Source organism: Prenolepis imparis, unplaced genomic scaffold, assembly GCF_030444845.1.
Source record: "Prenolepis imparis isolate NDT839.2.m4 unplaced genomic scaffold, iyPreImpa1.0 SCAF_12, whole genome shotgun sequence".
In the NCBI taxonomy this organism is placed as follows: domain Eukaryota; kingdom Metazoa; phylum Arthropoda; class Insecta; order Hymenoptera; family Formicidae; genus Prenolepis; species Prenolepis imparis.
The window spans coordinates 9,948,849-9,976,037 of NW_028141170.1; the positions used below are offsets into that span (position 1 = coordinate 9,948,849).

The 27,189-nt window shown below is 33.3% G+C and overlaps 1 protein-coding gene across 8 annotated transcripts in view; it reads left to right on the forward strand.

Annotated features, from left to right (window-relative positions):
• Positions 1-27,189, forward strand: part of LOC145944237 (uncharacterized protein CG43867) — an 81,695-nt gene that overhangs the window by 46,862 nt on the left and 7,644 nt on the right. For 5 of the 8 annotated variants that reach the window (XM_083052458.1, XM_083052462.1, XM_083052459.1 and 2 more), the window contains exons 3-13: positions 10,356-10,418; positions 21,419-21,586; positions 21,950-22,135; positions 22,303-22,514; positions 22,983-23,217; positions 23,395-23,563; positions 23,726-23,962; positions 24,323-24,617; positions 24,951-25,224; positions 25,701-26,090; positions 26,529-26,747. In XM_083052458.1, coding sequence (XP_082908584.1) covers positions 10,356-10,418; positions 21,419-21,586; positions 21,950-22,135; positions 22,303-22,514; positions 22,983-23,217; positions 23,395-23,563; positions 23,726-23,962; positions 24,323-24,617; positions 24,951-25,224; positions 25,701-26,090; positions 26,529-26,747 — 2,448 coding nt within the window. The remainder of the gene's footprint in view (positions 1-10,355; positions 10,419-21,418; positions 21,587-21,949; positions 22,136-22,302; positions 22,515-22,982; positions 23,218-23,394; positions 23,564-23,725; positions 23,963-24,322; positions 24,618-24,950; positions 25,225-25,700; positions 26,091-26,528; positions 26,748-27,189) is intronic. The other 3 variants (XM_083052461.1, XM_083052463.1, XM_083052460.1) reach the window with 2 other exon arrangements.

Sequence of the window (27,189 nt, forward strand, 5' to 3'; positions counted from 1 at the left end):
TATGTGTATGTGTTGTGTACGTGTCGCAAATATAGGGTCATTCCTTCTCTCTCTTCCCCCCGTAGCAGACGCGAATTTAAGCCGACTCGGCGTATCATCCCCGAAACCGCTAGCGTCCGCAGCAGTGCAACCTTTCGCGAATTATAATGCAAAATGAATCCGCGATATAGCCCTAGCGGAAGGGTTACGGAATAATAACGCGGGGCGCGCGTTTTCCGCTCGCGGGATATGTATCTATAACTCGCGGACGGAATGCATAATCCAGCACGCATTTGCATAGGCAGGATGTGCCGGTAAGCGTCGCGCGATAACGAAAACTGAAGCTTAAATAACATTGGATATTTTATTATTAATTAATAATAGAGAATATATATATTTACATTATAATTTAAATTTATAATAATAATATAATTAATAATATATATTATAATATAATATAACATAACATATATATCTTCAATATTATTTAAATCTTAATTACTAATAATAATAATAATAATAATAAAAATAAATCATGGTAATCGTGGGACAATATGGTATGGAAAGAATTTTATGAGAATTTCTCTAAATAATATTTATTACAATAAAAATAATAATATCTATTACAATAAAATAAAATATGTTTGATTAATTTTACTAAACTATATAGTAAAATTTTTTATTGTGATAAATTTTAAAGGTAAATAAAGATAAAAAGTAAATGAATTTTTAAAGGTAAATTCTAAGAGAAAATTCTCTTTGTGTTTCACTGTTCGAACAGGGTATTGTTTCTTTTCGATGTGTTACATGGGTTCAAAATCGTTCTAATATCTGCAAGTTCACTTACCTTTTACCTTCATTTACCTTTAAAATTTATCACAATAAAAAATTTTACTATGCAGTTTAATAAAATTAATCAAACATGTTTTGTATTTTAGTGTGATAGATGTTATTATTTTTATTGTGATAAATATTAATCAGAGAAATTCTCATAAAATTCTTTCTCCCACGATTACCATGATTTTCAGGGTAAATTCTAAGAGAAAATTCTCTCAGTGTGTGTGTATATTTATTGCGGCATACATGGTCCGCGAAAAATGGAGTAATTAACTGCCCTTCCGTTACCGTGCAATTATGTTTGTCACATGGGATAATGCCGTTTATCGTGTCTGCTGTTACACCGCTGTAATTACTTCTGTAATTAGTATTTCTTCGGCGATGCGGCGGGAGACTCGAGCGACAAACACCGCTCGCAGGGCGAAACTCAATTCTAATCTCATCCTAATTTTACGAGTGTAATCGATATGCTGGCGGATTGGTACGATAGTCAGGAAGGGTTAGATTTGCCCTGGTAATAATATTACGGAGCTTTCTACATTGTAGCTCTTTCGAAATTCTCGAAATTAATCGCCATCGATCGAATTAATTAAATATTACTTATTATGTTTTATTTAACTGATTTGAACATGAATTCTCTCTCCATTCGATCATAAAGAGAGTTTGAACAATGATCGATGTATTTAAAGCTTAAATAACGCTTAAGTATTTAAGCTTGAATCAAGCTTAAATATTTACAATTTTATAAATCTTGTGATAAAATAAATTCTTTTTTTTCCAACTTATTGTTGCTGAATGCTATCGAAATTCAGTTACGGGGAAACGAATATCGTATTCTTCTCGGAGATCTCAGTGATCTCCTTGGTTTTTCGATTCATAACATGCAGCCAGGCATGAATTGGATTTTTTCTAGCGAGAAAAGAAAGCTTGCGTATCGATGGCTAAGCGAGAAAATATACAAAAGCACCCTCAGTTTTATCCCCGAACAGACATTCGCGAGTTCCTGGACGCAGAAGCGTGGGAACGATCGGAGGGAGGAAAGCTCTTTGCAGAAAGCTTTTTCGGTTGTGGTTCCTGGTTTCTAAGCCGCTTTCCCCGCTTGCGGCAAGGAGATGCGTATTATCGACCCTTTTACCGCCTACCGCAGTTGGTCGAAAAAATATTAATCCTGGCCGTCAAACACACTCATAAAGGAATAGGCGAGTCGGCGGGGTGGATTTCTCGCGATACACACGGAAGACTAAGGGAATATTACAAAAAAAAACCGTGGAAATATCTTTTTAATTGAACACACTACGGGAAAAGAATATGTTTTGTCACGAGAGAGACAAGTGTCTTTCAGGAAATAAATTTTTCCATATCATTTATCTTTATCATTCAAAAAATTGTTTACGTATTAAACATTATTCTTCGGAAAGCTGACGAAAAGAAGCATAATTTTCTTACCTTTTTCTTTTTATTATTTTTAGCTTAGCTTTTAGCATAAAATAAATTATTAATTGCAAGAATACTTTAGTTTTCATTATATAGAAATATACTTGGTATCTACCAGATACACAGTATTATTTTGAGATAGCTTTTAGTGCATAAATTGGATTATTAATTACCATTATGGATAATAATAATAATATATATAACCTGATACAGTAGTGTATCACTATACAGTAAATAATACTGTATCAGGTTATATATATTATTATTATTATCCATAATGGTAATTAATAATCCAATTTATGCACTAAAAGCTATCTCAAAATAATAATAATTATTATATATATATATATATATATTATTAATATTATTATTATTTTGAGATAGCTTTTAGTGCATAAAATGGATTATTAATTAGTATGGATAATGGAAAGAATACTTTAAGGGAATTTTTATTATATATAAAAATACATATATATACTCCGCTAGATAGTCTATTGTGTGTCAGGACATATTATATATTATTAAGCGAACAGATAAAACTTAAATACTATACTAGGTCGGGCGAGCGAGAAGCGACGACTTTCTCGTCTCGATGTGGCGATTGTTGAAAGTTTCTGCACCTCTCAACGCGAACTTTTCCGCACTTCTCGCCGGTGATGTACAGCTAAAACGTCGACGGTCGACGATCTCGCGCTTCCGTGTAAGATTCCGTCGTGTGGATGTGTGCGTATGTGCGCTCACGAGAAACGACCGCCACCCCTTTCCCGCCCTACGGACCATGGAGCGTAAAAGGGCAATAAAACACACGGGACGCATCTGGGTTACGAGCTTTACAAGGCACTAGCTTCTTTCTTTATCTCGTGCCGGGGCCATCGCTTCGGCCCTAAGCGATTTCTCGAACGCGTCTCCTCCGCCCGCGCTCCGGTTCCCTGTAACCCTGTTTCCGTGTGTGTAGCTTGTCGCTACCGCATTCAGGGTCGGATTTTCGGCGCATCTAGGCACACTTCGATTCCAATATGTAAAATATGCAATGTGACAATTCGAAGAATATAATCCTGATTATAAAAAAGACATTGAATATATCTTTTCGTTATAATTGAACGTTGTAGGAAAAAAATATGCTTTCTCACAAGTGTTCTTCAGAAAATAAACTTAAATATTTTTATATTTATATATTTATTATATATATATTTGTATATTTATCCTTCTCTTTACAAAAAAAATTTATATAAAAAATATAATTTTGATATTTTGATTCCATTTTTTCTTTTCGCACAATTGTTTATTATTTTTAAAAATTATATTTTCTTTTTTCAAATTTCGAAAATTAAATGTAGTAAAAATAATTTGAATAATATCGATATGTAACTTTTAAAATTATTTTTTCGCGCCAATTTTCTACACAGAGAGAATTTTCTTTTAGAATTTACTTTGAAAATCAATCGTGGGACAATATGATATGGAAAGAATTTTATGATAATTACTCTGATTAATATTTATCACAAAAAAAATAACAATATCTATCACAATAAAATATAAAATATATTTGATTAATTTTACTAAACTGTATCGTAAAATTAATCAAACATATTTTATATTTTATTGTGATAGATATTAATCAGAGAAATCCTCATAAAATTCTTTCGCATATTGTCCCACGATTGCCACGATTTTCAGGGTAAATTCTAAGAGAAAATTCTCTCTATGTAGTCTTTAGTTTTTCGTTGCTTTATAAGAATACTCCTAAAAATTTCGTAGATCACTCTGTCCCCCACGATGCAGACATAGCAAAAAATCCGACCCTGGTCGTTCTTTCTGATCGTTCTGCGCCGTTTTGTCAGGACGCTTCTCGTTTATTCCCACTCGATCCCCAAACTCCTCCTTTCTTTCTTCTTTTCTCATCAATCGCGAGAGAAAGCGGTCGTTGGATACGTTGGTACGATTTAGACGCCCGTTACAGTACACATCAAAACAAGTTCCGAACCACTCGCGTCTCCACCGAGTTGGTGGTTTCCGAGCTTTTTACGATCGTGTACTTTCTAACTTGTAAACAGCCTGTTTAAATATCGTCAAACCTAATCATTTAGCGCTTTGCAAATATTAGAATGATTTTAAAATCATGTAACACATCGAAAAGAAATAATATACCCTGTTCGAACTGAGAAACACAGAGAGAATTTTTTCTTAGAATTTACCCTTAAAATTATGGTAATCGTGGGATAATATGGTATTCGAAAGAATTTTATGAGAATTTCTCTGATTAATATATTTATCACAATAAAAAATTTTATTATATAGTTTAGTAATATTAATCAAACATATTTTATATTTTATTGTGATAGATATTATTTATTATTGATTTATATTTTATTTATATTATCCCACGATTATCATAATTTTCAGGGTAAATTCTAAGAGAAAATTTTCTCTATACGAACAAAGAGATAAATAAATTCTTTGCGACTTTGGATAGTCAATGTGAAAAAATTCGTTGCGCCATCAGAGGACGAAAAATCGTATGAAGCTCGTATAAATCTCAGTCTGGTAAACCGATATCATTGCAATATAGAGGTAATATCCGGTGGCAAAAATCGCGTCGTGTAAACAGGCTATATAAGACGGCTAAAAATCAGAGGCGCCTTCTTCCTAACGATGATTCAGGCGAGGACGACGAGAACGAGGATGCGCTCACCCTGTGTACCGGTCGACACTTCTATCAGTCGTCCCGCGAATAAATGTCGCAGTTACACGGATTGCACTGGGAATTGGGCACGTAGGCATCTCGAAGCGGGATGCACCGGCGGGTGCAATAACGATAACGGCGATCGTGCTAACGTCCTAGACAACGTTACGTGACGATGACGGGCGGCGGCGACGTTACGACCGCGATAATAAAGAGATACGAGAATTAGTTTGGCCGAAACCGTCAAATGGGATATCTCTCGCTCGTCCTTTTCAACATTTCGCGAGTATTTCACGAATGGAGAACACGAATTCGTTTGCTAACATTAGATTGTCATGCTCGAGAAAGCACCAGCTTCGGAAAATTTGCTCTTTGTAGAACGTCTTTATAAAGTAAAGATGTACAGATGTATATATATATATTTTTTTTTTTTACATATTTTTGATATTTTTCTTTATATATCGCGTTTATATTTATTAAATATTTTAACTATTTATTACCTCATATAATTCTTCGACTTTTAACTATTTATTAAATATTTTAAATATTTAATTAATGTCTTAATATTTGAAATATATTTAATAAATATTTAAATATTTAATACATGTAATAATAAATATTTAATAAATATTATTTATTAAATATTTTAAATATTTTAATTTAAAAAAATAATATTAAATTTAAAGCATAAATATATAATGGATGGAAAATTAAATGTTAAACTAAATTTATTAAGTTTCTTTGATGAAATTTCATAAACATTGTGTCTACTTTTATAGAGGAAAAAACTCCACATTCTCTATGCAATATAAAATAGTAAAATTCTCATTTTTTTATTTACATTTTCGATGGCGATTATAAAATTATGGAATCAAGAGCGATTATTATAAGCACGACATTATGACAACTTATTCGGCAGATCTAATAATGCTAGCGGAAGACTGAAATAAGAGTTAATGTCGCTATGTGTAGATCAAATACGGCGAATCTCGGTTTAGCCGTATCGACATAATTCTCCTCCTTCGTTCATGACCCTCGCGGTGAACCGTCCGTACATTTCGTACCCCTTTTCTAGGGGTTGACATAGTTTAATATACAAGGCACGGGAGAGCGAGATCCGGCTTTTCGACCCTGGGATTTCGTTATAAATAAGGGTCGTGCATTCGGTTGACGCGGTGCTGTGGAAGAGGTGCTAACGATCCTCGTCCTTGTCGAGCTAATTCCATTACGGCCATTACTCTTCTATCATGTCGAAAGCAAGTCGACTTGTTCGATACGGCGCGATCTTTCCGTAACGAGAGGATGAATTGGATCGATTGCAGAAAAAGCATAATGATCGATCCTGTTCATTTATCTAAACGACGAGATTTTCACTGATTATGATGCAAATGTCTCTAATCCATTAACCTTTTATTGCGTTTGACATCTTTTCACTTCACTTATTTAAGAGTAATTTCACTATATTATCATTTAGTTTTCTTATTAATTAATTAATTAATTCTTAATAATTTTTTAAATAATAAATAATTTAATATAAAATAAAATAGATTATTTTTAATGGAAAAGTTTATAAGCGATATGTGGAGATATATACATATAATAGAAAATGTCCAATTAATTTTTCGAATTCTGTTGCATTCACGGAAAAAAAGATTAGCTATAGCTAAATTTTAAGGATCCCTATATTTAACTTATATTAATTTTATAGTTTAACGGGGAATTCGCCGTCAAATCATAGTTAAAAATATTAATTACTCTGTAGAGCTAATATTTAAACATGGTACTTAAATTTCGTATGTAATATAGGGATATCTAAAATTTCGCTGTGGTAGCTAATTTTTTTTTTCCATGTTGGAATGTTAAATATAGCAATTTACATATTTCAATACTGAAGAATTTATTCCTCGCAATTCTTCATATTGCTTCTCTTTTCGAAAACCTACACTGAGAGAATTTTCTCTTAGAATTTACCCTAAAAATCATGGTAATCGTAGGACAATATGATATGGAAAGAATTTTATGAGAATTTCTCCGATTAATATTTATCACAATAAAAATATAAAACATGTTTGATTAATTTTGCTAAATTGCATAGTAAAATTAATCAAACATTTTATATTTTATTATAATAGATATTATTTTTAATGTGATAAATATTAATTAGAGAAATTCTCATAAAATTCTTTCCATATTGTCCCACGATTACCATGATTTTCAGGGTAAATTCTAAGAGGAAATTCTCTCTGCATATATATGTACATGAAAAAAAAATTAGAAAGCAATTATCAAGCAATCGCAAAGGTAATTTCCGGATTCGAAGATTAGACGTTCGTATCTTCGCAAAATTCATCGCGATAGATCTCTTATCGTATCTCATTTACCTACTCACGGCTTAACCATCGCGATCGTATTTAATAACGAGAAAGAAACCCAGAAGCGTGTCAAGAGAGAAGAGACTACGTGAATCACGCGAAACCGGAAGTAATTTCCGCGTTTGTGTTTTTCTTCCACCCTGTTGGAAAAGAAACTACCGGGATTGCCGTTTCTTTTTCCCGGCTCTCTCCCCCATCCCTCCCTTTTCTCTCCTCTCCTCTTACTTTTCGTGATTCCCTCCACCGCACGCGACAGCATCGGGAACCGGCTATAAATTTTCCGCGCACAAAGCGAACGAAATTCAAGAAAGTACCAGCTTCTATGTTTCGCGTCACGCGAGCCACCGATAACATTAACGAGAACGAGCCAATCCTCGCGACGACGTCTCCCGGCGCTCGCTTTTTAGAGTCTTCCAAAGGGCCGAAACGTGAAAGGGTGTGTTATCGTTCCGCGACTTTCACCCTTCGTGCTTTATGCGCGGACCTCGACAAATTATGAGAAACCCCGCCGGCCGCACAGAAAAATAAAAGTACTCAAAATAAAACCGCCACGACGGCTTCCTTTCTACCCTTTTCAAAGGGAGCCCCTTTTTGGTCAGAATGTTGCGGGCGTTTCCTCTCTGTGCGGTTAATGTAGTCGGTTTTTCACAAAACAAATAGATTCTTCTTCTTAATAATGTGAAAATCCGACATTTTATCACTAAACATAATATGTGAAAATCTTTTTAAAGTAAAATAATAAATTGAAGAGGTTCTGATATATAAATATTCAGGTGAAAAGAACTAATAAGAGTCAAGCACAAATTTATAATTATTTCTAAATTTATTTATACTTATTTTTGAATGTTTCGATCCTTTTTTGGACCATATGAATTAATAACAAATCCACATGTATAAATCCGCATCCCCGTTCCACATTCCTAAGGATGTATGTCCTAAGGACTTATTAAGGATATAGGACGGGGATTTTTTTACTAATAAATCAATTTTTATTATATCGATTTTTTTACTAATGTATCAATTTTTACTAACAGTAAAAAAATCCACTTATATAAAGTTTTACATCCCTAAGGATGTATATCCTGAAGACTTACCAGCGATGAAGAACAGGAATGTGGATTTTTTTACTAATTGACATGCTGAAGATGAGCCAAAGGAAGGATTGAAACGTTCAAAAATAAGTATAGAGAAATTTAAAAATAATTTGGTTGCACCTAATATCTGTACCTGGCTCTTACTAGCCCTTTTCATACATAGAGATAATTTTCTCTTAGAATTTACCCTGAAAATCATGGTAATCGTGGGACAATATGCGAAAGAATTTTATGAGAATATTTCTGATTAATATTTATCACAATAAAAAATAATAATATCTATCACAATAAAATATAAAATATGTTTGATTAATTTTACTAAACTGTATAGTAAAATTAATCAAACATACTTTATAATTTATTGTGATAGATATTATTATTTTGACCCACGATTATACCACGATTTTCAGAGTAAAATTCTAAGAGAAAATTCTCTCGGTGTACCTAAAAATTAATTTTTAAATAGTAAGTCACTTTAATCACTAACAATAAGAGTTAAAAGATTGTGAAAGATGGAATACACGATACATAAAATCCATATAGAATACAGATATTCGGGAGATATACACACGTGTGTACCTACATAGAACACATATGCCGTCTGAAATTTCGTAGATTGGATCGGTCGGACACCTTCCGGGTGTCATCTCGGTCGACGCAAAAAGCGAAATTTACGCACTGACGACAGTTTGAGAGATCCCAGCGGCGCATTCTTCCCTGCGCCTAATGTACCACCAGTCGCCCTTCGGCGTCGCGGATTTCCCTTTCTGGCATCAGCGAGACACGTCGTGAGAGTAACGGTGCCGAGAAACTGCGCGCGTTTTCCCCTCCGCATTAGGAGGAAGAATGTTTCTAGGTTTCTCTTCAGTCTTCCTCTCTCTCTGTCGTTCACCCTTTCATCTCTCGCGGCCCTTTGCCTTTTTCTTTTCTCTCCGACGCCAGATGCTGCTAACTGCGCCCTCCTTGATGAGATCCTGCTTCCCTCCGCTCCTCCTCGCCTCGCGTTGCAACTTGCGCTTCCTCTCCTCACCCTGCTACCAATCCATCTTCCTCGAAAAAGACGAGATCGCGCTACACGGTCGCTTTATTCGCCCGAGTTGGGAGAAACACGAATTCTTTATATTCGCTGGCTGCTCTTATTATTGCGGCGGAATCGAGTTGATGATTGCTCGCCGCTCGGCGGACAAAATATCGCGCAAAAAACGGGGTAGATTGTATCTGAATGTATATGCAAAGTTACAAAAAATTGTACCAAGTGCATTTAGAGGGATCAGTTCTCTTAATAACGTGATAATAAGGTCTATTTCGATAGCGCTTCAGCATCCGCCTAAGAATGCTCAAAAGATTCCATCCCTTAATCATTGATGTTGACAATCGTTGACAAGCTTTATATAATTATATATAACTATATATATATTATATAAAATTATTATAATTATATATAAAATAAAATTACAAACCAAAATAAATTAAAAAATGAAGTTCCTAAACGGAATATTAATCGAAAAATCTGTCGTTTAAAAAATCGCAAAACGCGAGATTGTACGTTTTAGATGAGACTTTCGATTTTCGAGAATTGTCATGTTCGCATCAATCGCGCTATCAATCTCAACTGGATCCCAGTTGGTCCTCGAGTTCGCTTTATCATATCTATTAAACTGTCATAGAGTTTCGTCCATGGACTTACCAAGTTTGATGAAATTTTTCCTCGCGAAATTAGAGAATATCGAACTACTTATGACTCGTTCGACTACGTCTGTCGAACTTTCTGAGATTCGGGACCATCTTAACTTCAAGAATACATTATCAAAGATCAGTTGTCAGTTGCCTTCGATAACTAATATAAGTAATGAGTAGAATCGAGTAGAATTACGGTCAAAAAGCTGATCGTTTAAAGATGCATAAAATACTATTAATGACGTATCACTAACATGATATCGTTTTTTTTTGTTTCAGCTCTCCGAGCTCGAGCAACGAGTACTTGAAGCGGAAGGCAGGGCGGATGAAGCTGAAGACAAGGTAAGCAAAAATTGCACCGATGTCTCAATAGATTGATAAAAAATATTGATGCGCCAGAGAGATCATATAAATTCGAAATTTACTCTATTGAATTTAATATCTGGATCTTTTTCTATATTTCACATTTAAATTCTATATTAAATTAATGAACTGTAGAGAAGTATGCACATTGTTATAATACACTTTCCTCGTGCAAGCTAATCTTCACTCCATTTAAGTGAAGTTCATTGTACGTGACAGATCGCGTATATCCCGCATAAATTCCATCTTACCAGCCCCCGTGTTCTTTACTTAGGGTTGTTTACCCCTGTTCTATACCGTATCCTGGCACGGTGTTCTTTTACCGACGACAAGTCGATCTGTTTCTACAACCCCGTACGTTTCTTACCCTCGTATCAGCTAGCTTTACCGACGGAAAGCCACCAAAACACCCCTCCATGCACCCTACATATTCCGATTTATCAGCCAGGGACAACGGCGAGTTGCTAAAATTTTTTTAACCCCGCTGACGATATACGTATATCCGTCATAATGATGATGTGAAAATGTATTGCCAAATTCCAAAAAAAGAACAATTTGTATTATCTCATAAAATAAAAGGATTAGAATAATCAAAAATTAAAATAATTAAAAATAATAATAATTAAAATAAGCACACAAAAATTATAATAGTCACTTTCTTTTGTATTCGGCATGGTTTTATGATAGAAAAATCAATGATTAACATAAATTGAATTTTAAAAAACCTATATAAAACACTATAGAAAGATTTGTCAAATTTGAGACTTTATTTAAAGAATAAGAGAGACTAAAGAAATAAAAAAAATATCTTCAAATATAGTCATGTATAATAAGAAAATATTCATATGTAAGATCTATCACATTAATGTCAGTATTGAAAATCAAGTACTAGAATCTTTTTTATTTATTTTCAATTTTTTTTATTTATTTTAATACATAAACACTAATAAAGAGAACAATTAAATGTAAGAACAAATTTTGATATATATTATATGATTACAATTGATATTCTTAAAAGATTTACCCTTCTTTTCTATTGCATTATCAACAGGCCAGTTTATTAATAATAATAATAATTAGCAGTGTTCTCTCATTGTCAGTGTTCCACAATGCTTTTAACTTTTTGAATATTATTATGCCTTGTCACACACAATTTTATTTAAAATATATTTAATTTATATAGATAAAAAATATACATTATAATCATAAATTTGCGTTCTTTTCTATGTTTTATCTTTTTTCTATTTTTTATTTTTATTATAACATACGATTATGGGTCAAATCAATATTAATTTTGAGTTAGGCAGCTAGACATCGATGACACACATTTATTTTTATTCAATTTTATACGAGTGTTATTTGAAAACTTTTCAATATCGAATTCTTCTCCGTGCTTGAAATTTAAAAACTCGGAGCCTTTGCTCTTTAATTATTAATTGCAATATTAGTAATTAGAGAGCACGAATATTAGAGATGATTTATGGTCTATTAAATTGATACAAAAATTTTATCGTGCGAAATAAAACGCAAAAAAAACAATGAGAAAAAAATTAAATTATTTTTGAATAAAATTATATGTTTTAGAAAATTATATTAAAGTGTCAATAGTGAGTACACTATTTCGATTGAGGAAAATTACTTCTCGAAGCTGTGCGCGTAATGTCGCTTCTAACTTTAGTTGGTAAACAGTTGGTAAACAGAACGGATGTTACAACAACCCAATAAAATTGACCTTCTCCCCCTATTCTGTTAATTAAAATCCCACATAAAAACGAGGTAAACGGGGTAGCTTTGTTATCAGAAAGGACAAAGATATCGATTAACTTCAGATGCGTCGGTGTCTGTCGGTATTTGTCGGTATTTCAAAGGGAGAAAGGGTGAAAGCGCAAAAGGGGGAGAGAAAGAGGGGTAGGTTGGAGGGGAAAAAGAGAGGAAGAGAGAGATAGATAGATAGATAAAGCAAGATAGACTGATAGGAGAGTAGCAAGATGGCCGAAACGCCCGGCCGGCGAGGTCGTCGTTTTGTTATGACCTCGAAATTGACACTCGCGAAACCACGTGCATCCCCGACATCGTGAATCGCGCCTATATATCGTCGCCACCCCGCGACGACAATCGACACCTCGGTCTCTCCAAAAACCGCGCCGGATCCTTCGCGTATCTTGTATATCATCCACCACCGTCTGTCGAAGATCGAGGTCGTCGTACCCGGGATTCTTGTTCTCGTGCGCGAGGAACTATGGCTCGCAGCAGGTGACATCAATGAAAGGTAATTGATGCGATCGCGCTGTATCAGACGGAGATCAATTTCGACGAGTCTAATTGCCGCGATGATTATCCCCTAAAAGTGATTATCCCCTAAAAGTGTTTCTTCGGTAACAGTGGGGTTGCGACGACCGAAATAAGGAAGTCCACACTGAGAGAATTTTCTCTTAGAATTTACCCTGAAAATCATGGTAATCGTGGGAGAATATGGTCTGAAAAGAATTTTATGAGAATTTCTCTGATTAATATTTATCACAATAAAGAATAATAATATCTATCACAATAAAATATAAAATATGTTTGATTAATTTTACTATATAGTTTAATAAAATTAATCAAACATATTTTATATTTTATTGTGATAGATATTATTATTTTTTATTGTGATATAAATACTAATCAGAGAAATTCTCATAAAATTATTTCCATACCATATTGTCTCACGATTATCGTGATTTTCAGGGTAAATTCTAAGAGAAAATTTTCTCTGTGAACAAAGAGGTAAATAAGCTCTTTGCGACTTTGGATTTGAATAATATTGATATGTAACTTAAGATTATTTTTTTACACCAATTTTCTACACAGAAAATTTTCTTTTAGAATTTACCCTGAAAATCATGATAATCGTGGGAGAATATGGTCTGAAAAGAATTTTATGAGAATTTCTCTGATTAATATTTATCACAATAAAGAATAATAATATCTATCACAATAAAATATAAAATATGTTTGATTAATTTTACTATATAGTTTAATAAAATTAATCAAACATATTTTATATTTTATTGTGATAGATATTATTATTTTTTATTGTGATATAAATACTAATCAGAGAAATTCTCATAAAATTATTTCCATACCATATTGTCTCACGATTATCGTGATTTTCAGGGTAAATTCTAAGAGAAAATTTTCTCTGTGAACAAAGAGGTAAATAAGCTCTTTGCGACTTTGGATTTGAATAATATTGATATGTAACTTAAGATTATTTTTTTACACCAATTTTCTACACAGAAAATTTTCTTTTAGAATTTACCCTGAAAATCATGATAATCGTGGGAGAATATGGTCTGAAAAGAATTTTATGAGAATTTCTCTGATTAATATTTATCACAATAAAGAATAATAATATCTATCACAATAAAATATAAAATATGTTTGATTAATTTTACTATATAGTTTAATAAAATTAATCAAACATATTTTATATTTTATTGTGATAGATATTATTATTTTTTATTGTGATATAAATACTAATCAGAGAAATTCTCATAAAATTATTTCCATACCATATTGTCTCACGATTATCGTGATTTTCAGGGTAAATTCTAAGAGAAAATTTTCTCTGTGAACAAAGAGGTAAATAAGCTCTTTGCGACTTTGGATTTGAATAATATCGATATGTAACTTAAGATTATTTTTTTACACCAATTTTCTACACAAAATTTTCTTTTAGAATTTACCCTGAAAATCATAATAATCGTGGGACAATATGGTATGAAAAGAATTTTTTTCATGAGAATTTCTCTGATTAATATTTATCACAATAAAGAATAATAATATCTATCACAATAAAATATAAAATATGTTTGATTAATTTTATTAAACTATGTAGTAAAATTAATCAAACATATTTTATATTTTATTGTGATAGATATTATTATTTTTTATTGTGATATATAAATACTAATCAGAGAAATTCTCATAAAATTGTTTCCATATCATATTGTCCCACGATTATCGTGATTTTCAGGGTAAATTCTAAGAGAAAATTTTCTCTGTGAACAAAGAGGTAAATAAGCTCTTTGCGACTTTGGATTTGAATAATATTGATATGTAACTTAAGATAATTTTTTTACACCAATTTTCTACACAGAAAATTATCTTTTAGAATTTACCCTGAAAATCATGATAATCGTGGGACAATATGGTAAGGAAAGAATTTTAAAAATATGTTTGATTAATTTTACTAAACTGTTTAGTAAAATTTTTTATTGTGATAAATATTAATCAGAGAAATTCTCATAAAATTCTTTCCATATTGTCTCACGATTACGATGATTTCCAGGGTAAATTCTAAGAGAAAATTCTCTCTGTGCAGATTTTCCTGCAACATCGAGAACAAAGCCGATACACAATAAAATTTGGAATAAAGTAGCATCAGAGATTAAAATTGTTATAATTACGACGAAATCTAATTTCGTGAAAATTGAACTGATTGAAATGATACCAGCGATTCAACCAATATAATTTCATTGAAGCTAAATTTCGATGCTAATAACATGTAATGTAATTACGCGAATAATAATCGTGTTTATGACAACAAAAACACGAAGATTGACGTAACGTATGCATTTTCCTGTCAATCGAAATTAATCAGAATTACATTAGAAGTTGAGATTGATATAATTTTCATGATTTATCGTAGGGGATTTCGGTGATGCAGATACACACAAAAATAATTTTTGCGTGTTATTTATAACTTGTGTGTCCCATATCTAATATTTACATTTTCGAAATTAATTGTTTGGAGAAGAATGAAGACTTCAAAGAATCGCATTCCTTGAAATATGCTTTAAAACATTAGTACCCAGAAATATATAGTAAAATTAACGCAAAAAAGGAAGGACAAGTTTTATCATGCCGTATCGTGGGTTACAACGAGCGGCGCTTGAACGAGATATATTGGTTGTGGCTTAATGAGTCGCGTCTCGTGTAGAATTGGCTTACGGCCAGTGTATGAGTAATCCTCACTTCCCGCCGACGTGCATTAAATAAAACGAGGATGCAGTCTTCGTCTCTTCTCGCAACCTGCGTGTCTTTCAAAGCCAGGCTCTCTAGCTTGCAAAACCGCCGAGCTGGTTCGTCATATTCGTCAAATAAGCTCGAGAAGGAGAATTTACACATTTTCTCATCTTAAAATAATACTTGTTATCCAAAATAGTCATTTACACTACATCTCTTTTCTACATCATGAAAAACATTAAAATAATTATTCCAATATTTAAAATATATAATACACACAAAATTTATATAAAATTTATATAAATTTATATAAATATATAAATTTAATAATATATAAAAATATATTTATATAAATCTATTTTATATAATTTAAAATAAATATATATATATAAATATAAATATTTAAATTTATATAGAAATAAATACATAAATGTATGTAAATAAATTTATATTACTTCCAATATATGCGCTAAATTTAGATTGGAATAAAATTGTGGAAAATGCATATAAGAGAAGTTATTTGAAAAATCTTTATTATAAAAATTTTTTCTCCAACATAGAATGGCTTTATCGGTTATTGTATAGCAGCTGGTTTCCATGTGTGCATATGCATACATATTTTATAGGAAATTACGTGGCATGGCGAATCAATATTTGTCAAATAGGAACATATTGACCAGTACTCTCCGCGAATAATGCATATTATTATAATGCATATATACATATTTCGTAAACCTGCAATATGCAATATGATTTTGGAGCATATAAGTGATATGAATATATAAGCGGTTTCGTTATAAAATACACGACAGCCTTGTCGTGTCTCATGGGTATCTTTGCCGAGACGCTTGTGTGTCACGCTTATGCGGTTTTATTGCAACGCTAGGCGTCGTCGCGTCGTCGGGATGCACCAAAAAAATCGGTATCTATTTTTCGTCTCAGCTTTATCAACTGCTTCTCCTCAACAATAATCTGGAAATAAAATAAATGAGTATTTACCTTAACTTTTATATATTTAAATTGTTATGTAGATCCTTGGACAATTTTTTAAACTATATTTATTATTATTTATTTATAATTCAAAATTTACGCGATCGATACATCAGAAAAATCGGTATCTATAATATTTTTCGTCTTACAATCAGCTTTATCAACTGCTTCTCCTCAACAATAATCTGGAAATAAAATAAATGAATATTTACCTTAACTTTTATATATTTAAATTGTTATGTAGATCCTTGGACAATTTTTTAAACTATATTTATTATTATTTATTTATAATTCAAAGTTTACGCGATCGATACATCAAAAAAATCGGTATCTATAATATTTTTCGTCTTACAATCAGCTTTATCAACTGCTTCTCCTCAACAATAATCTAGAAATAAAATAAATTAATATTTACCTTAACTTTTATATATTTAAATTGTTATGTAGATCCTTGGACAATTTTTTAAACTATATTTATTATTATTTATTTATAATTCAAAGTTTACGCGATCGATACATCAAAAAAATCGGTATCTATAATATTTTTCGTCTTACAATCAGCTTTATCAACTGCTTCTCCTCAACAATAATCTGGGAATAAAATAAATGAATATTTACCTTAACTTTTATATATTTAAATTGTTATGTAGATCCTTGGACAATTTTTTAAACTATATTTATTATTATTTATTTATAATTCAAAGTTTACGCGATCGATACATCAAAAAAATCGGTATCTATAATATTTTTCGTCTCACAATCAGCTTTATCAACTGCTTCTCCTCAACAATAATCTAGAAATAAAATTAATGAGTATTTACCTTAACTTTAATATATTTAAATTGTTATGTAGATCCTTGGACAATTTTTTAAACTATATTTATTATTATTTATTTATAATTCAAAGTTTACGCGATCGATACATCAAAAAAATCGGTATCTATAATATTTTTCGTCTTACAATCAGCTTTATCAACTGCTTCTCCTCAACAATAATCTGGGAATAAAATAAATGAATATTTACCTTAACTTTTATATATTTAAATTGTTATGTAGATCCTTGGACAATTTTTTAAACTATATTTATTATTATTTATTTATAATTCAAAGTTTACGCGATCGATACATCAAAAAAATCGGTATCTATAATATTTTTCGTCTTACAATCAGCTTTATCAACTGCTTCTCCTCAACAATAATCTGGAAATAAAATTAATGAGTATTTACTTTAACTTTAATATATTTAAATTGTTATGTAGATCCTTGGACAATTTTTTAAACTATATTTATTATTATTTTTATATTTATAATTCAAAGTTTATGTGATCGATACATAAAAAAAATCGGTATCTACATTTCGTCTCAGCTTTATTAGCTGCTTCTCCTCGACAATAATCTGGAAATAAAATAAATATGTATTTACTATTTACATTCATTTTAATATATTTAAATTATTTAGATCCTTGAACAAATTTTCTAAACTAATTATATTTATAATTCAAAGTTTACGCGATCAATAAGTATGTATGTACATATACATATACATATCCGGAATAATATTTATAATTTTTGTTTCACAGTAAAACAATTTCTAATCTTTTATGTATACATATATATTATAAGAAACAAGAGTGTAAATGTTATTCTGAATCGTGAAATCAGATGACTCATACATCCTGTATATACACATCGGACATTCAAACACAATTGACTTCAACTTCCGATTGAAGTCCATTGTTAAAGCGCGAATCGTTCTCGTCCTCCTTTGCATTTTCTTCCTATAAGCCTGCGCTAACGAGAGAACAAGTGGAGCAGATCGATAAATTTCAAGACGTCCTCAAGACAAAAAGATAGGAACACTCGCGATTAAAGTCTGTCCTCAGTCGTCTCTTCTATAGCTTGGTTCTTCTCTTAAAAACAGCCAATGAGTGAAAGTTTAGGTGAAGTGAAAACCAAATACTTTTCTATTTTATTGAAATTGCACGTATATATGCTTCTATAAATTTAATCAATTTTATTTATTAATTATTCGGAAAATTAGTTTTTCCTGATATCTCTCTCTTCTGGCATCTGCGGCCTTTTTCCGACCGAATTATCGTTATCGCAAGACGCTTTCAGGGAGCGAGTTCGCTTTGCTCAGGGTCATCGGCTTGACCCACGGTGGTTGTGCGAGTATATGCATACGAGTAGCATCCACAAATTCTCCCATTGGCCATGAGCCAACGTGTGACTCACCGCCTCTAGAAAACCCCCGCAAGTTTATGTACCCTTCGGTGTTTGTTCGTTTCGCGCGTTTCAGTTCGGCGCGATCTTCATCGGGGAATAGACAGAGAAAACTCTCCGCACGTGCGTTTATATCCGTGAAATTTGTTGTATCATTTTTGTTACTGTTCTCTTTTTTTTATTTGAGATTTTGCCTCGAGATTCTCGGCGGAAGAATATATTTGCACTTCGTGGATGAGAAATATTGTCCGAATCGCAGAAATAAGACGAGGAATTGGAGCTAAAATTTAAAAAATCGTCTACCATGGCAGCTAATCGGGGTAAGATTCTATCTGATGGCAGTGAGAGAACTGATGATTTTTTAAATTAAATTCTAAAGTTTTTTTATAATTTTTTAAATAAAAAAATTGCATAGCTCGAATACGGAAGTTTTCTATATATTAACTTTTATGTATTATTTAAAATACATGTAAACTTTTATTATAGAGTATATTTATTACTTTCATTATAGAGATATTTATTACAGAGAGAATTTTCTCTAGAATTTATCTTGAAAATCATGATAATCGTGGGACAATATGGAAAGAATTTTAAAAATATGTTTGATTAATTTCACCATACTTTTAGTAAATTTTACTATACTTTTAATAAAATTAATCAAACATATTTTATATTTTATTGTGTATTATTATTTTTTATTGTGATAAATATTAATCAGAAATTCTCATGAAATTCTTTCCATACCATATTTACTACCCACGATTACCATGATTTTCAGAGAAAATTCTCTCTGTATATGATAAAATTATGTATATAGAGCATTTCTTTCATAAAAAATATTAATTAAATTATGTTAATTTATATTATATGCTTTAGATTTAATCTTGCGGAACCTTAAAGTGCGAGGAAGAGCCTATAAGTGAATTTATTGCATAAAATATAAAATTCTATGCATAAGATAGAGAAGAAGAAAGATTTATATATAATAAAATTAACGTACTTAATTTACTTTAAGAGAGGGACATTATTAAAAAATATATAAAAGTTTATTAAAAAAATAGTAAAATTTAAAAACTTGAAAAATTATACGATAAATGATAATCGCTCTGCTTATTTTCGTCGACGTCAACTCAATGACTCCGAATTCGCCGCATCCTCTTCGGACAAAAGCTCAGAAAATGTAATTGGAAAGTAATAAACTATTACCTCGCTCCAGGTATAAAACAAGTCGATTCCCTTTTACCGGTGAACCGGCGACCGCAAAGAGAAAAGCGGCAGCTTTCAGAAAGAGAAGAAAAGACAAAACCGAGGGGGTTTGCGCGAAGGAGAGACTTGGCAAGGGGGATCGATATAAGTTGGGTAGAGCACATGCACGACGACGACGACGACGACGTCGGAGGCACATGCCGGGAAAACATTCGGCAAGAGAGAGGATTTCCCCGTATTGATTTTCTCTCCAGTCCCTTTCTCTCTCGGCTAGTCGTCCCGCGGACGCTCGTTCTCGCTCGTTCGTTCGTTTATTCCGTCCTGCCGTTAAGGCGCGCGCGATATCGATTTTTGACAGCTGCTCTCTCTACGAAACGCTCACCGCGCATATATATATATATACACATTCGTGTGGCAAACGCCATACGTACGTACGGTACGTGCTGTAGGAAGGGTTCCTCCCCCGGCGCGCATCAAGTTGTCTCTTTCTCTATCCATCTGTATCTATACACATATGTATATAGATCTCTCTCTCTCTTATTTGCAACGCACGCAACGTGGCTTTGTACGCACTCGTGCGAATTTCGTTTCGCGCTTTTCCGCTAAAATCGGACTTCGTACGGTGAACTTTCGGTACTCTCGCGATTATTCGACACACTGCCAAGTTGTTTGGTGCCCTCAGTTCGCGATTGTTCGCCGAATTCTCTTGACAGTTGCTTAATACAATTGCTGTAACATATCTATTATAATTTCGCTTGATCCGCGATTATTTATATTATTCTCTGATTTTGTACAGTAATTATTTAGTGTCTCTCTGGTTCGCGATTATCACTGTGATAATTATTCTTTTGTAAATCTCTGATTTACGATCCTTTTCTCGGGAGATCAAACAAGATTCTCCGATAACGATATAGTGTCTTTAATTCGCAATTATTCGCGAGCAAGCAAGTTTCTCCGGCAACTATCCGGTTCGTTGGACTTTATTAGCGGCGATGATACTCATTCTATTAACAAGATCGGATGCTCTTGAAGATCGTTGGACGGAGAACTAGCGAAAGTATGTGATGAACCGTAGATAATTTATTAGCAGATAAGTTGTTACATAAATTGGTGAGAAAACGCAGCAATAAATATTAAAAAATATTTTTAGAAATATCTACATGTATAGACATTTGTGATACATAAAAATTATCGTCTCCAGTAATCAAATAAAATCCAATGATAAACTGAATGTCTTTTCGTGAACTCTAAGTGCAAACAATAAAATTTTATCCTCTATTTAATTTTAAATTGATTTTTCTATTAGATTTACGATTTAAAGACTATTCATTCAAGATATTTGATGTAAAAAAAATAATCAATTGATGTCCCTCGATATTTTCACTGAGGAAAGATGAAAGGTGGCTCGCTAGGTTCACGGAACATCCTATAGAACGTCGATAATGTTATGCACATGTCCATAAACTCAAGTCAATGTTCGCTAGGAAGCGATATAACGCGATAAAGCATTGAACTCTCGCTTACTCTCTCTCTCTACTATTTGCTTTTAGGTACGGATGATGGAGGAGCGGCTGGTGAAGGGTGAATACTGCCTGAGCACATCCGGAGTTGGTTCTCCACCGCATTCGCTACCGTCGACCTCCGGTACGCAGAATGACAAGATCGAGGATGTCCATTGCGCCTGCATCTCGAAGCTAGAGACCCAGGTCGAGGAACAGGTATAGAGCTTTATAGTCTACGCATTTTCGAATAATTTAAACACACGAAAAAATACTTCAAACTCACCTCATTAACTGTACAAACATTAAGTTTATTCCTCAGCAATTGCGATCATCATGAAATTTTGATTGATTGAGTTGAAAAACGATAGTTTTATTGCTCAAATAGGTGATCATCTGATGATGATCACATTTATCTAATAATATTTATTTCTAAACGTATTACTTCCGGTTATTTGAAGATTATTATTTGATTCAGCCATTTCTTTCCTTGATACTTCCAGATTATCTGTAATCTCTGACGATTGCTTGAATGATATCAGGCTGTGTGTCATTTTATCATGCTGTTATCATTGTTCACAGAGGCAGTTACGGCTTCAGGACGCCAGGCAAGTAGAGGCGAAAGCAGCGAGGATAAAGGAATGGGTCACTAATAAGCTGAGAGAACTGGAACAACAGAATCAACACCTGAGAGAACAGAATAATAAATGCAACCAGCAGCTTGAACTGTTGCGCAATCATATAACGAATATCGGAATCAAATCCCCCGTAAGTTTTTTCTTCTTTTAACATCAATATTAATTTTTAATTTATAATAAGATGTATTTTCTAGTTAATTAGTCTTCATTCCTAGTTGCTCGTTTGCAAAGAAAAGAGATATATTGTCTACTTTAGTTGACGAAATAGGTTCTTATCGAAAGATTTCGTAAATGCAGGCACCAACGAGAGCGTCGCTATCCCTGGAAGTGGATACCCCCTTACGCATCGATCGTAGACGATCGGAAAGTCTGGAAGGTACCCCGCAGACGGCGCCCGAGTGCGTGCAGAATATCGTGGTGGAACCGCAAAGTACGAGCACGAAGCACCGAAGACATTTGTCTGCCTGCGGCACCATTCGAGGAGTCGCCGCCGCCAACATGGATTCGAGGTAGAGCTTCCTCTCCGTAGAATTAATTCCCGCTTCACGATTTACGAGGTTGAACCCTTTTTGACTCTTACGAATCACACTAAACGTTACTCGGCTCTCAATTCTCCTTGGGAGGCCTCACGACGTAATAGCGGCGCCCGAGTTTTCGAAATGTGGTACCCTGTAACGTCCTGGGACTTCCTGAGGGGATCCGTCGACCCTCCTCTTATTATATTTTTCGTTGTCACATGTTCTCTCTTGGTTCTCTCTCATAAATTTATTATAATTTTTTATTATGTATGGCACTTATTTTTTCTTTCAAGTTTGAATCAAATTTATTTACCGTATCCCTAATTTAAAAGAATAATAATGGATTTTAAAATGCCGCTCGCGCACACACATACACATATCGCAATAATGTAATCGTACAGAGAGCAATTGAATTGATTCTGTGCTTTATACTTGCCGCTTCTCTCTATCCTTCCTTAGTCTGCTGTCCGAGGAATTGGCCGCGGCGGTGGAGAATCTGGTGATGCTGCCGAATATGTCCGGCGCCTCGGAGGCGAGCAGGGACAGCGGAAGCTCGGAAACGGTGCACGACTACGCCGAAATTTATACGCCCAGTCGAGAGGGCATGAACTGGCTACAGGGGAGCGGACAAGGCCCTCGTCCGCCGACCCCGCCGTTGCATAGGTTTCCCAGCTGGGAGGCGAAAATATATCAGGTAGCGACGACATTAGTCTCATTGTTAATCCTTCAAAGAACTAGTTACATCGTATGAAAATTATGTAAAGTGTTCGCATTAACTAGAATCTTGAGATGATAAAATTCTTTTATATAAACTTATTTTATTAATTTGATAAATTTAATTGTTTCTCTAACAATCTCGGTTTGTTTATAGGTAGCGGACGGTGGCCTTGGCATCGGTCCACCGACAAACGAGGAGTCGGCACCTTCCACGATGAACACGAGTTCGTCGAAGCATTCCCAAGCCACTGGACACAACTTGACGGCACACAATTCTCAAGGCTACTGCGATATTTCCGTTCCAGTATACGCCACGGTCAAAGGTACAGATTATAAAGATACTACCTAAATTTTTCGAATCAGCATAAAGAGGGAAAATACGCAGGAAATGTTAGACATGACAAAAATTGCACTTAATAATTCAATTAATAGTTGACTTTATGAATTGCGACTTGTATAAATTTGTCATCACATTGTTTGTTCAGGACGCGCCAGTCAGATCAGATCCATGCCTTTTGGCGACAGCTCCGACGATAGCTCGGACGGCGAGGAACATCCTAATCAAACCGAGACTAATACCAGGATCACCAATAGCTCGTCCGACAATACGGATTCCTCTCTCGGTAGCGGGAGCAGTCCTTCAAAAAGCATCAAAACCACCAGTAGTCTGAGTCCCGCGAAAAGAAGTTCCAGCGGGTCCCCTAGTAAAAGCGTAAAACGTGGTGAGTTGGATTGACGTAACTTTTCTTCTGTACATTCATTTTACGATAAGATAAATGATCCTAACATCTTATCGATTATATATAACATAATGAAGGGTCCAGTTTATCGACATTTTTAAGGCTATTCTATTTATTTTCAAAATGAGAAAAAAATATTCAAAGCGAGAAAAAATTTTTTAAATAATTTAAATAAATTATTAATAAATAAAATTATATTATTTGCACTTTGATATATACCTATAATTATTTCTATCGAAAGATAAGTTTTGAAATCAAGTATTCAGAAAAAAAGAGACTAGAGAATAGTTTCGCGCACAACATATTTGACATCCGACAACTTTAAGTTTGTTCGATTTGCAGATACTTCTCTCGAGTCAGGATTGTCTGAAGATTATGCGATACCTCCTGACGCGCTCAGTTCGACGTCTTTGGAATCTAGTATGCCTAGCTTACTGATGCGCGTTTCCGGCGAAAGTCCAAAGAGACAGCAGGAATCGCTGGAGAAGACGGGTCATTTGGCAAAACTGGGTGGCAAATTAAAAACTTGGCGAAAACGATGGTTCGTGTTGAAAAATGGCGTGTTGACGTATTGGAAGAGCCAGAATGATGTCAATCGAAAACCGCAAGGCCAAATAATCTTGGATGAAGTGTGCAGGTATTTATGTGTAATCTAAGATTTAATTAATTCACAAATTATTTTAACAGAAAAATAAATTTCTATGTATTTTATTTTATAATTTTATAATTTATATGTAATTTTTATTATTATTAATTTATATGTATAATATTTATATGTAATCTAAGAATTTATTAATTCATAAATTATTTTAACACAAAAATAAATTTGAGAGAATAGTTTATAATATGTGGAAAAAATATGCATCACGGATTTCATATCTTAGAGTTAAATTGCTATAATCAAATATATATTTAATATCTAATTCTCACTAGAAACTAGAAGCAGTTTCATATATTTTGTATATTTCAGAATCAACAGAGCTGAAGGTGCCGCCACTTTTGAAATAGCCACTGGTAAAAAGACATATTATTTGACTGCGGATTGTATTGCTACGATGGAGGATTGGATAAGGGTGCTACAGAACGTGCAAAGGAGAAACGCAACGAAACTCCTGCTTAGCAGGGAGGACAACAAACCATCGATACAAGGCTGGTTAACCAAAGTAAAAAATGGCCATGCTAAAAAATGTTGGTGCGTTCTCATCGGCAAGATGTTCCTTTACTTTAAGTGCCCAAGCGATACAGTGAGTATATACATATATTGTTTCAAGATTGTATTCAGAAAATACCACGATTATACAATGAACGGCCACAATATTGAATAAATAATCGCTTGAGTGTCAACGATTACAAATGTAAATGCTATTTTTGCATATTTGCAATCATGATTAATTGAAATATATAAGAGGAAAATGGATTTTCGTACAAACTATTTTATTATTTTATTATACTATATATATTACTGTTTTATTATAACTTTATTATAACTATTTTATTATATATTATAACTATTATTTTATTATATCAATTTATATATTTAAATTAATCATATTATTAAAATTATTAACATTAAGTTCAGAAGATTAATCACTGATCAGTTTTCTGTTCGGTGAACTTGTTTATTCGACAATAATGTATAATAAACGTTGTACTTTCTGAATGCACTTATATTATTTCACACTTATATTGTCTGATATATTCAATCTATCTTTGATTCTAGAATCCTATCGGCCAAATCAACATGAGAGACGCTCGAGTAGAGGAGGTGGAACATGTGTCGGATAGCGACAGCGAGGAAAGGGACGCCGAATGCCCGCACGAGAGGACGATCGGCATCTTTCCGACACATCAAGGTCCGACGTATCTATTGATGCCGCATAAGCAGGAAAAAGACAACTGGCTCTACCATTTGACGGTGGTGTCTGGCGGCGGACCGAGCGCGGGTACGGCATACGAGCAAATGGTGCAGAGATTAATGGAAACCGATGGCGATCCCAGTTGCGTTCTGTGGCGGCATCCTCTGCTGTTACACGCGAAAGAGAGCATCACTAGTCCGCTGACCAGCCTGACCTCCGAATCTCTGCAAACCGAAGCCATAAAGCTCTTCAAGGTTGACACGATCCCTTATCAATTTTTTCGCAATTACATTATTTGCTTATTTTTTTTGCATAATAGAATTGAAAATTTTAATTGTCTCCAATGTTTTATTATATACAGTTTTATTATTTGCTCGTAGAGCAATATAGTTTCTATATATAATATTTTTTTCTTTTTTGTCTTTAAGATGTGGATATATTTATTTCATTTTAAGAATTTTATAAAGTTTACATGAATTAATTAAGTTTTCGAATAACACAAATCTCATTATTTTAATTATTAACAATATTTTAAAATAAGATCTGATTCTTTTTTAGCTATAATTTTATAATCTTTTCTTTGATAATCTAAATATATATTGATTTAATTAATCTAGAAAGAGTGTGAAAGATGTAGTTAAAGGGAACAGATGTATCGTTAAAATAATCTTACGCACTTTTAATCGTCACAGGCCTGTCAACTATTTATGTCGGTGGCGGTAGAGCAAGCAGGTATCGACTACCATGTGGTTCTAGCGCAAAACGCGTTGCAACAATGCCTAGATCAGCCTGAACTTCAATCTGAATTTATATGCGCTCTGGTAAAGCAGACAAGTCGTCACACGCAACACCGTTTGGGCGTACAGGTAAAAAAGGCCGCCAGACTTGTGTCACTGGGTACTGCGCGCGTTGTAAGTCCTGCTTATTGTTTAACAAAAAAAAACACTCAACCATCCTGTACCATTTTTTAAAGTTAGAGCCATCGAATACCCATCGATCATTCGCGTTTTTATCAAAACTCGGATGGATCTCATCTATACCATCTCATCATTTCTACCATCTTCATCACTTCCGATGACGATATCATATTCATTCGAGAACAATATTTCTTTCAACGCGGAAAATGGTACATTGAATATGCTTAGTCAAGTATTACGAGTAATGGTTTAGCAAGAATGGTTTAACCCGATAATAATATACTTAAATGATACAAAAATATAAGTAATAATACTTGACCAAGTTCAACGACTATTTTTAATTTTAACAATCAACACATTTAATTCTCATTTGCCGCTTTAAGTGTGCTGTCACTTTTTTAGGCTCTCACTTTATATAAAATCGCATGCATCGCAT